Raw genomic sequence first — 12,567 nt, 5'->3', positions numbered from 1 at the left:
CTCGACGTTCCAAAGAGTTTACCAAAAATAAGCTAGAAATGTTATTATTAAAACATTCAGTGAAAGTTTTAAGGAAGTTATTCAAAAACCTCAAAATAATCATTAATAACCCCCCCCCAATTTTTTTTTTTTTAAACAGTGTCACATACATTGTTTTATTGTCACATACCGGATAGGTGCAGTGAAATGAAGGCTCCAGAGTAAAACGTTGTCAGAACCTCACTGCAACCTAAAAATGAACGTTCCCAAAACATTCAAAATGTTCACTTCTGTTCTCAGAACATTTTAAAAAGCTTAGTTTTACCAGGTTATGAACCATATGGCTTCGTTCCTACAACCAATGTGAAACCAAAAACACATGTTCCCACAACTTGTGCTAATGTGCCAAATGTGCTATTTGGGTAGCCTGGATGTGCTACAGACTTAGGATCGGTTCCAGGCTGCGGATCACCCCAGACGGTGGAATACGGAGGGGAGCAGCTCAGCTCCTCTGCCAAAAGGAGGTTGAATTGGCTTTGGAGCCATCTTGGTCAGGGTGACCAGCTTCTTTACTGGTTACTGCCTTTGTGTGTGTGTGTGTGTGTGTGTGTGTGTGTGTGTGTGACCAAAGCTCGAGTCTGGACTCTGAATGGTCTGGTGCTGACGATTTAGCTCGTAGTGTCACTAGAGGTTAAGCACTTCAACAGCTGAGATCACAATTGAGTGTACAGGTGTATTTTATCCCGCAACAAGCTATTGATTTATTATGAATGCAAACAATAGAAGGTAAAAAGGCTCGCAAAGGTAAATGTACTTTTAACTTGTGACCATCTGGCATATTTGTCTTATTGACTGACTCAGACGGCGTGCCACAACAATGGCTCATCTATTTGGAAATCTCAGACCTACAGGTCAGCGTTCAGGTGTCTTTACCGCTTTCATGGTGTGACAGCTGGTAGTGGGATCCCCTCCCTAGGGTTTGCTCACATTGTTACTCATGTAGACGCTGGTCCCAGTGGTGTGTGTGTGCGTGTTATTGATAGAGAAGACCTCAGTGACTTCCTTGAAGATGAAGGCAGGGGGCTAAATTGTGTCTGTCATTGATATTATGTGCAGTATGATTCCAGCCATGCCACGGTGTGGCTGATGTGAGCACATACACATGTATCTGTGTGTTTGTGTGTCATGAATGGAGGAGACTCGGATCCCACCCACTGCAGTCTCACTTCCTGGTAGTGCCTGGCTGTTTCTGCAGCAGAGTATAGGTCTGGCCCCCAGCCAAGCCTGCCTCCCTCCCAGCCTCAGGCTGCATCCACTGCTGCTGCCGCTTTGGAGGCAGGGCTGCAGGGAGCAGTGTCCTGTTACAAACTGTGACTCGCCTGTCTCTTTGTGAGCTGCACGTACCGCTAGGGAGGAGGAGGAGAATAAGGGGGGGGGGGGTGTTGGTCCAGGAAGAGGGAGGCAGAACAGGCACTGGCTGTAGAGGAGAGGAGGGGAAAATCCTACATAAGAAAGAAGCCCAGACTTGGCATCCCGGGAGCCCCCAAGAGAGCTAAGGAGAGGAGAGCAGGCTGTCTGACGGAGTGACTGGCTGGCTGGCTGAGTGACTGAGCATGACAGGTAAGGGAAGACAAGCAGAGCCCAGAGCCCTATGAATATTTCAGCAGGCTTTGGTTTCGCCCCCGACCTCCATTGTCCTCTCGCATCACACAGGGGCTCATCCCTCTCCACCTTACGCCATAGAGCTAACCTTCCCTCCTCCCCTCCCATTCCCTCTCTCCTCTCCCCATTTAGTCATTTTCATATTATATCATTAGTAGCCATGCATTTCTTAACACTGAGGCCACCTGCTTTAATTGTGCTAGCTGTAGCTGTCCTTTGCCTGTGCTGTGTCATCTGCTGGAGGCAGTAAAGAGAAAGTTATTGAGTATGCATCATAAGCCTGCAGTCTGTCGGACAGCTACTGTGTGTAAAGTGCGAGCGGGAAGGCTGTTTCATTAACAAAGTAATGGGATGTCGTTCATGTGGACTCGTTGTTGAATAATTAGGTAGGTTTAAATGAATGAATGATCACACTTAATTCATTACCAGAAACGTTTCAATGAGGTGTTTTAGTTTGTGACATGGGGATGGGTGGAGTAAACCTCCATAGCTGTGGTTGTTTTGTAACCTGGCAGTGTTATTTACATTTTCTGCAGAGGCAATTTGAAATCTTATCAATGCTTTACTCAGCAGATTTCAAATTGTGACCAAGGTTATAAAGCACGCCATGGTTAATTGACAGCATCAGCCAAGTAATTCAATTTGGGAAAAGAATCTTGCTGATTATTTCCCTAATGAAAAATGATACCTAAGTCCCCATAAAATCCAATAGCTATTTGTCATGTTGGAGTATCCAGTTTGACATGTTCTTTCATTTCCCCTCCTGCTGAATAAAAACCTCTTACAGATGTTGGGATTTTTAAAGTCAAACTCTCCACTCTGCCCAATTTTGAATATGTGTGTTCTTCCACAATATTTCTGACTGAGAGATGAGATAATTGGTTCATTGACAGGCAGAGTAAATAGGCATGTCAGTCAGAGTTTGCATTATACTCAGAAATCATGTTGGCAGTACTGCATGCCAGAGAGAGCATATTAGTCCAGGTAGAATTGTCGTATGCAAATAAATGGCTCTTGGTCATTTGAATGGCATATGATGATAACGAATACGGGAATGTTATCAACTAACAAACAGTCGTCAACTCAGCATTATACTGTATGTACAGCATGCTGTTGCATTGTCACAAAATCTGATCTAACAGCATTGTTTTGTTGAAAGACATTTGAAAACATTGTCAGACCTTTCAGTTACAGGGCATCCTATCTGATATTGCACAGTTAAGCATTGGAGCTGAAACAGAGGATTGAATTGGACAGCCAAACGATGTCATCCCAGTGAAGGACGAGGGGTTAGGGTCTAGCCAGCATCACACAATGGCGAAGGTGCATAAAGATGTAGTAATTCAGAAATGATGTCATTGTTTTACCACTATTCAATGAGTTTTTAAAGTACGGCGCGCGACATGGTACAACGCGCTAATGATTCAGCACAATATACTTTTTCAAATTGCCGGCGTCTTGGAGCTAGAACTGGGGTACCCAGGTATAATGTGCTAATGACAACACACGAATAAAGGAGGCCAGTGTACAATACAGTTAGCAATCGAGGCGTTTGTGTTAAGTGCATGGGGGCCGTCATCTTTATGAACCTCCGCTATTCTTCAGTGATGTAGAGAAAAAATCTTCAAAACGGGTTTGGCCTCAGTTTTGTTTCAGGCAAATACAGCTTTTCATCTCTGTCAGAAACTCCAGCACTGTCATTTTTGGTGTAGGAATCTAAGACCAACATACTGTTTGTCAAGGAAGTAGCCTAGTGTAATCTTTATTAGCAAAAACAAACACATAAAGCTTGGAGAATTATTCAAATTCCTGCTACTGCACTGGGTGAATAACAAAACACCTTTTGTTCCATGCTCCTGACACCTTCTCTATCTGTCACTCTGTCTGTTTTTCCTTCTCCCGCTCTCTCTCCCTATCTCCCAGATGACAACGTGTCTTTGGGCAGCACCATGGAGGTGGACGACCGCCTGTCCCACCTGGAGCAGCGTGTCCAGTTGCAGGAGGATGAGCTCCAGTTGCTGAAGGCTGAACTGGCCGACGCGCTGCGCAGACTGGGTTACTGTGAGGAGCTGACCCAGCCGGGGGCCGGAGCTGGGGGGAGGAGGCCTACCGTGGCCGCACCCACCAAGAGTGAGGGGCTGGGGAGCTAGGAGGCTGGGACCACGTTAGACCATCGTAGTCTCGTCGACATACAGTTGAAGTCGGAAGTTTGCGTACACTTAGGTTGGAGTCATTAAAACTTGTTTTGCAATCACTCCACAAATTTCTTGTTAACACACTATAGTTATGGCAAGTCGGTTAGGATATCTACTTTGTGCACGACACAAGTAATTTTTCCAACAATTGTTTACAGACAGATTATTTCACTTATAATTCAGTGTATCACAATTCCAGTGGGTCAGACGTTTACATACAGTAAGTTGATTGTGCCTTTAAACAGCTTGGAAAATTCCATAAAATCATGTATTTCAAGGCCTACCTTCAAACTCAGTGCCTCTTTGCTTGACATCATGGAAAAATCAAAAGAAATCAGCAAAGACCTCAGAAAAAAATTGTAGACCTCCACAAGTCTGGTTCATCCTTGGGAGCAATTCCAAACGCCTGAAGGTGCCACGTTCATCTGTACAAACAATAGTACGCAAGTATAAACACTATGGGACCACGCAGCCGTCATACCGCTCAGGAAGGAGACGGGTTCTGTCTCCTAGAGATGAACGTACTTTGGTGCAAATCACTCCCAGAACAACAGCAAAGGACCTTGTGAAGATGCTGGAGGAAACAGGTACAAAAGTATCTATATCCACAGTAAAACGAGTCTTAAATCGACATAACCTGAAAGGACGCTCAGCAAGGAAGAAGCCACTGCTCCAAAACCGCCATAAAAAAGCCAGACTGCACATGGGGACAAAGATCGTACTTTTTATGTGGATATATTGTGTGCATATATTGAAGCAACATCTCAAGACATCAGACAGGAAGTCAAAGCTTGGTCGCAAATGGGGTCTTCCAAATGGACAATGAACCCCAAGCATACTTCCAACGTTGTGGCAAAATGGCTTAAGAACAACAAAGTCAAGGTATTGGAGTGGCCATCACAAAGCCCTGACCTCAATCTTATAGAAAATTTGTGGGCATAACTGAAAAAGTGTGTGCGAGCAAGGAGGCCTACAAACCTGACTCAGTTGCACCAGCTCTGTCAGGAGGAATGGGCCAAAATTCACCCAACTTATTGTGGGAAGCTTGTGGAAGGCTACCCGCAATGTTTGACCCAAGTTTAACAATTTAAAGGCAATGCTACCAAAGTACTAATTGAGTGTATGTAAACTTCTGACCCACTGGGAATGTGATGAAAAAAATAAAAATCTGAAATAAATAATTCTGTCTACTATTATTCTGACATTTCACATTCTTAAAATAAAGTGGTGATCCTAACTGACCTAAGACAGGGTATTTTTACTAGGATTAAATGTCAGGAATTGTGAAACTGAGTTTAAATGTATTTGGCTACGGTGTAGGTAAACTTCCGATTTCAACTGTACTAGCTGTAATAGGAGAGTCTAGAAGCTTGATATGTGAGGCTACTACTACTGAGGATGTTGCATTATAAACCTGATGCACAAGGTGTGGAGAGTGTTGGTTGCCAGCCAGGGGGAATTGTTTTAAGATTGTCATACCAAGGATCATATGGCTATGTGATTTGGAATCAGCTTAAGGTATCAAAAAATATATATAAAAATGTGTTGATTTAAACATTTCATTTGTCCCATAGAAACGCATTGAATAACAGCTTCATAAATGGATAAACAGATAGAAAAATATTTTTTTTAAATCTAAAGGAAGTTTGTTCTGAAGTGTCTCTCCTATATCTGAGAGCTATAAGAAAGATCAGGAAACTATATATATATTTTTTTACATGTATTTACATTTACATTACATTTAAGTCATTTAGCAGACGCTCTTATCCAGAGCGACTTACAAATTGGTGCATTCACCTTATGACATCCAGTGGAACAGCCACTTTACAATAGTGCATCTAGATCTTTTAAGGGGGGGGGGGGGGGGCAGAAGGATTGCTTTATCCTATCCTAGGTATTCCTTGAAGAGGTGGGGTTTCAGGTGTCTCCGGAAGGTGGTGATTGACTCCGCTGTCCTGGCGTCGTGAGGGAGTTTGTTCCACCATTGGGGTGCCAGAGCAGCGAACAGTTTTGACTGGGCTGAGCGGGAACTGTACTTCCTCAGTGGTAGGGAGGCGAGCAGGCCAGAGGTGGATGAACGCAGTGCCCTTGTTTGGGTGTAGGGCCTGATCAGAGCCTGAAGGTACTGAGGTGCCGTTCCCCTCACAGCTCCGTAGGCAAGCACCATGGTCTTGTAGCGGATGCGAGCTTCAACTGGAAGCCAGTGGAGAGAGCGGAGGAGCGGGGTGACGTGAGAGAACTTGGGAAGGTTGAACACCAGACGGGCTGCGGCGTTCTGGATGAGTTGTAGGGGTTTAATGGCACAGGCAGGGAGCCCAGCCAACAGCGAGTTGCAGTAATCCAGACGGGAGATGACAAGTGCCTGGATTAGGACCTGCGCCGCTTCCAGTGTGAGGCAGGGTCGTACTCTGCGGATGTTGTAGAGCATGAACCTACAGGAACGGGCCACCGCCTTGATGTTGGTGGAGAACGACAGGGTGTTGTCCAGGATCACGCCAAGGTTCTTAGCGCTCTGGGAGGAGGACACAATGGAGTTGTCAACCGTGATGGCGAGATCATGGAACGGACAGTCCTTCCCCGGGAGGAAGAGCAGCTCCGTCTTGCCGAGGTTCAGCTTGAGGTGGTGATCCGTCATCCACACTGATATGTCTGCCAGACATGCAGAGATGCGATTCGCCACCTGGTTATCAGAGGGGGGAAAGGAGAAGATTAATTGTGTGTCGTCTGCATAGCAATGATAGGAGAGACCATGTGAGGTTATGACAGAGCCAAGTGACTTGGTGTATAGCGAGAATAGGAGAGGGCCTAGAACAGAGCCCTGGGGGACACCAGTGGTGAGAGCGCGTGGTGAGGAGACAGATTCTCGCCACGCCACCTGGTAGGAGCGACCTGTCAGGTAGGACGCAATCCAAGCGTGGGCCGCGCCGGAGATGCCCAACTCGGAGAGGGTGGAGAGGAGGATCTGATGGTTCACAGTGTCGAAGGCAGCCGATAGGTCTAGAAGGATGAGAGCAGAGGAGAGAGAGTTAGCTTTAGCAGTGCGGAGCGCCTCCGTGATACAGAGAAGAGCAGTCTCAGTTGAGTGACTAGTCTTGAAACCTGACTGATTTGGATCAAGAAGGTCATTCTGAGAGAGATAGCAGGAGAGCTGGCCAAGGACGGCACGTTCAAGAGTTTTGGAGAGAAAAGAAAGAAGGGATACTGGTCTGTAGTTGTTGACATCGGAGGGATCGAGTGTAGGTTTTTTCAGAAGGGGTGCAACTCTCGCTCTCTTGAAGACGGAAGGGACGTAGCCAGCGGTCAAGGATGAGTTGATGAGCGAGGTGAGGTAAGGTAGAAGGTCTCCGGAAATGGTCTGGAGAAGAGAGGAGGGGATAGGGTCAAGCGGGCAGGTTGTTGGGCGGCCGGCCGTCACAAGACGCGAGATTTCATCTGGAGAGAGAGGGGAGAAAGAGGTCAAAGCACAGGGTTGGGCAGTGTGAGCAGAACCAGCGGTGTCGTTTGACTTAGCAAACGAGGATCGGATGTCGTCGACCTTCTTTTCAAAATGGTTGACGAAGTCGTCTGCAGAGAGGGAGGAGGGGGGGGGGAGGGGGAGGAGGATTCAGGAGGGAGGAGAAGGTGGCAAAGAGCTTCCTAGGGTTAGATGCAGATGCTTGGAATTTAGAGTGGTAGAAAGTGGCTTTAGCAGCAGAGACAGAAGAGGAAAATGTAGAGAGGAGGGAGTGAAAGGATGCCAGGTCCGCAGGGAGGCGAGTTTTCCTCCATTTCCGCTCGGCTGCCCGGAGCCCTGTTCTGTGAGCTCGCAATGAGTCGTCGAGCCACGGAGCGGGATGGGAGGACCGAGCCGGCCTGGAGGATAGGGGACATAGAGAGTCAAAGGATGCAGAAAGGGAGGAGAGGAGGGTTGAGGAGGCAGAATCAGGAGATAGGTTGGAGAAGGTTTGGGCAGAGGGAAGAGATGATAGGATGGAAGAGGAGAGAGTAGCGGGGGAGAGAGAGCGGAGGTTGGGACGGCGCGATACCATCCGAGTAGGGGCAGTGTGGGAAGTGTTGGATGAGAGCGAGAGGGAAAAGGATACAAGGTAGTGGTCGGAGACTTGGAGGGGAGTTGCAATGAGGTTAGTGGAAGAACAGCATCTAGTAAAGATGAGGTCAAGCGTATTGCCTGCCTTGTGAGTAGGGGGGGAAGGTGAGAGGGTGAGGTCAAAAGAGGAGAGGAGTGGAAAGAAGGAGGCAGAGAGGAATGAGTCAAAGGTAGACATGGGGAGGTTAAAGTCACCCAGAACTGTGAGAGGTGAGCCGTCCTCAGGAAAGGAGCTTATCAAGGCATCAAGCTCATTGATGAACTCCAAGGGAACCTGGAGGGCGATAAATGATAAGGATGTTAAGCTTGAAAGGGCTGGTAACTGTGACAGCATGGAATTCAAAGGAGGCGATAGACAGATGGGTAAGGGGAGAAAGAGAGAATGACCACTTGGGAGAGATGAGGATCCCGGTGCCACCACCCCGCTGACCAGAAGGTCTCGGGGTGTGCGAGAACACGTGGGCAGACGAAGAGAGAGCAGTAGGAGTAGCAGTGTTATCTGTGGTGAGCCATGTTTCCGTCAGTGCCAGGAAGTCGAGGGACTGGAGGGACGCATAGGCTGAGATGAGCTCTGCCTTGTTGGCCGCAGATCGGCAGTTCCAGAGGCTACCGGAGACCTGGAACTCCACGTGGGTCGTGCGGGCTGGGACCACCAGGTTAGGGTGGGCGCGGCCACGCGGTGTGAAGCGTTTGTATGGTCTGTGCAGAGAGGAGAGAACAGGGATAGACAGACACATGGTTGACAGGCTACAGAAGAGGCTACGCTAATGCAAAGGAGATTAGAATAACAAGTGGGCTACACGTCTCGAATGTTCAGAAAGTTAAGCTTACGTTGCAAAAAATAGAAATAAAATACAAGATCTTATTGACTAAAATGATATAGTACTGCTGGCTGGTGAAGTAGCCTGGCTAGCAGTGGCTACGTTGTTGAAAGTGAAGCTGGCTAGGTAACCTCGACAATTTCACTAAATTTCTCTAAACTACACAATTATCATGGATACAAGGACAGCAAAGACAACTAGCTAACACTACGCTAATCAAGTCGTTCCGTTGTAGTGTAAGTTTCTACAGTGCTGCTATTCGGTAGAAGTTGGCTAGCTAGCAGTGTTGGCTAGGTTAGGAGGACGGCAGCGCGGCAGGCGAAAAATAGCGGCTAGCTAACCGATAATTACTCAAAGCTACACAATTATCTTAGATACAAAGATAGCAAAGAAAACTATGTAGCTAGCTAACACTACACAAGTCAAGTCGTTCCGTTGTAATGTAATCGTTTCTACAGTGCTGCTAATCGGTGGCTAGCTGGCTAGCTAGCAGGGTTGACTACGTTACATTGCGTTACGTTAGGGCGAGAATACCTGGCTAGCGAACCTCAGCGAACCTTGATAACTACACAATTATCACCGATACAAAGACGGCTATGTAGCCAGCTAAGTAGCTAGCTAAGATCGAACAAATACAAATCAAAGATAGCAAAGACAACTGTGTAGTCAGCCAACACTACACTGATCAAGTCGTTCCGTTGTAATGCACTCGTTTCTACAATGCTGCTATTCGGTGGCAAGCTGGCTAGCTAGCAGTGTTGGCTACGTTGCGTTACGTTAGGGCGAAAATAGCTGGCTGGCGAACCTCAATAACTACACAGTTATGTTTGATGCAAAGACGGCTATGTAGCTAGCTAAGATCAAACAAATCAAACCGTTGTACTGTAATGAAAATGAAAATCAGACCGTTGTACTATAATGAAATGTAATGAAAAGTTATACTACTATTCGGTAGACGGTGGACGTTTGCTAGCTGCTGGGCAGATAGCAGTGTGGACTACGATAGACGACGGAATACGATAATTACGCAATTATCTTTTATACACAGACGGCTAAGTAGCTAGCTAAGAAGAAATTGCTAAGGTTAGACAAATTAAACCGTTGTGCTAAAATGAAATGTAATGAAAAGTTATACTACCTGCAGAGCGAATGCAAATGCGACCGCTCGCTCCAAACCGGATGTAGGACTATTTAAAGATGAGACTTGCAATGGAGATGAACCATGTACTACTACTGTATGTAGTCTTTGGTAAGAATTTGCAGTGTCGATTGAAAAACTTCAACAACATACATCTGTTTTACTGAACCATTGTCTCCCTCTTGATGCCAGTGCGCCAACACCTGCAAGCCTTACCATCCAAGCCTCTCACTCTCAGCAATGGTTATGTCCAGCAGAAACGTACAGGGGGATACCCTTCCTCCCCCTCTTCTCCCAAAAAGGAAGTGTCGCTGTCAATCAAAAGGTACACCATTGTCTGAATGTGTGGATCTAATACTGTTTTTCTTGGTATACTTCTAATGTGCATTTCCAAACTCAACCTTAGGGTGGCAGTGTGGCATTGAATCTACTGTACAGTAGGCACTGTAAACTAATGACTGGGGACATTTCTTGCCTTTCATATCCCTCTCAATACCCTGGTTCACACTTCACCCTCCCCCTCTTTCCACCTCTCGTCTTTTTCCTCTTCCTTCTTCCCCCTCTCACCTATCCTCCCCCACCAGGAAGAGCATGTCGACAGAGCGTCTCTCCACGGCCAGGAAGGAGATGGTGTCTGACAGCAGAAGCAGAACCACCTCGTCCAGCAGCTCCGCATGTGGCAGGAGCAGGTGACAGTTTGAAACAAGCACAGACACCGCTAACCCTCTAAACACAGATACTGACTCAGCTAAACCTCGAAACACTGACACAGCATTCACTCCTGCTCTTTCTGGCTAACTGAGAGATCATGGTGTGCAGCCAAGCAACCCTCTGACTGACAATGATGTAGTCATTGGCTAGAGAGGACCAAAGCAGGGAGCACCTTAGCACTGCATTCTCACATACTGTAAGTTTATTCTTAGGCCGCTCAGTGTTACAGTTAACTATGTCCCTCTTTTATCCACAAGGAATCTGTAGCCGTAGCTCACATCAGTGCTAATATACATCTGTGCATACCTCATATACATCTGTAGAGTCGACCCGACATCTGAGAATGGGTGTACAGCTCATCTCTGATCTCTGGGGAAAATATCAAGAGCGCTTGCCACATCCTGAGCAGCCATATCTGCCTCCCTTGCCAGATATACTGTAAATACCCTTTCTTTCTCCCTTTTCGATCAGACAGGTGACATTTGGTGTGGGTCTGTGTTCTTCCCAGCTCTTCCTCGGGCTGACATTTTTTATTCTGACAGTAGAGGTCCCAAGGTCTCGGTGTGGTTTTGTTGACGTCCAATTTAGGACACTCTGAAAAGTAGACCGATCGTTGCTTTTAACCTCTCGCTGTTCAGATCAGATGACAAAGGACCATTAAACCCTTGTGTGAATGCACCACGGATGCATTGCTGTGTAACACCGTGGTGTTGTATTTCTGTGGCGAGAGCATGTGAATGCCCGCTGGATGTCTAGGGAGGAGAGGAGGCAGTCGGGGAGGGTGGTGATATGATCCCTCGATGTTGACGACTTACGTATAGAAATATAGATCTGCTGATGTGTTTTAACATGTATTTCCATCATTTTAGTCCGGTGCAGTGTTATGTAGGTTACTGTATTTAACAGCATCATTATTTACATACATCTAAGTAATGGTGAACACAGCACAGTTGACTAGTAAAGGAAGATGCATGGTTGGTTGCTTGTACCGAACATAAACGCTCCACACCTGCTCATTGTTTGAATAGTAGATGACAAGATCTGATTGGTTTTATGGAGGTGCTATTAAGCTTTGAAAGACAGATGGATACAGTCAGTCCGTCCACTCCCTCCTCCATCAATGAGCTCACTCTGCTGAGGGTGTCAAATTTCAGGGGTGTAGGTAAAGGAGGTGTGGTTACCGAGCAGAGGGGAGGTCCAGCAGAGTAAGGAAGCGCCTCCCCATTGGTGGAAAAAGTGCCCAGTAAAGTTAACTGCATCATCAAGGAAGCCTGTTAGTGGTCGGCAGGGTTCTGTTTTGTGAACCACCTTGCCATCACTGTGCTGTTACCTAACGGAAAAGTTACCATGAAGAGATCACCCAGGTAAAGGAATGCTTTATACTTAAACAGTTTGCAGTTAGGAAGGAGATTGTTTAAAAAGCCATTTTGGGTAGATGGATCGTTTTTCCAACAGGAAGCAGTAACTTTAAAAAAAAATGTGTGCTCATGCAGACCTTTTGATGGTTTTATTTTCAGTGGGGTTTGGGGAGGGGCAGCACAGAACAAAGGTAAATTGTGATTTACAACAAACTGTTAAAGGTGCAATATGCAGAAATTACTCTGCCATTTCCTGGTAGAAAAAAACCCCTAATAGTTTGCACAGAGAACATATATACCGCTTCTTAGACTTGCTTTCAATGAGTGACAGATCTATAACTTACATTTCTATATGAATTTGGTCAGGTCGCCCAAAAAGTAACATATTGCCGCTTCAAGAGCCACAACGTTTGGTCAAAATGCATATTGTTGCAGTATGGTTTTGGAAGCATAAAGCACCTTATCTTTCATATCGGCAACAAATAATTTTCAAAAAAGCTTAAAGTTAAATTGATACACACCTTTTTATAAGGTTAGGGTTATGGTTACCGTATTTCCATGTTACAGCGCTGATTACTGAAGAGATGGAAGAAAGAGGCGACCACCTGTGCTAATT

The 12,567-nt window shown here is 46.2% G+C and overlaps 1 protein-coding gene across 5 annotated transcripts in view; it reads left to right on the top strand.

The window, feature by feature from the left end:
• LOC129832226 (echinoderm microtubule-associated protein-like 2) overlaps nt 1-12,567 on the top strand; it is a 38,536-nt gene that overhangs the window by 9,493 nt on the left and 16,476 nt on the right. For 2 of the 5 annotated variants that reach the window (XM_055896129.1, XM_055896128.1), the window contains exons 2-4: nt 3,565-3,771; nt 10,075-10,207; nt 10,467-10,571. In XM_055896129.1, the coding sequence (XP_055752104.1) occupies nt 3,565-3,771; nt 10,075-10,207; nt 10,467-10,571 (445 nt within the window). The other 3 variants (XM_055896130.1, XM_055896131.1, XM_055896132.1) reach the window with 3 other exon arrangements.

Source organism: Salvelinus fontinalis, chromosome 33 (genome assembly GCF_029448725.1).
Source record: "Salvelinus fontinalis isolate EN_2023a chromosome 33, ASM2944872v1, whole genome shotgun sequence".
Lineage (NCBI taxonomy): Eukaryota > Metazoa > Chordata > Actinopteri > Salmoniformes > Salmonidae > Salvelinus > Salvelinus fontinalis.
This window is presented reverse-complemented; position numbering and strand designations above follow the sequence as displayed.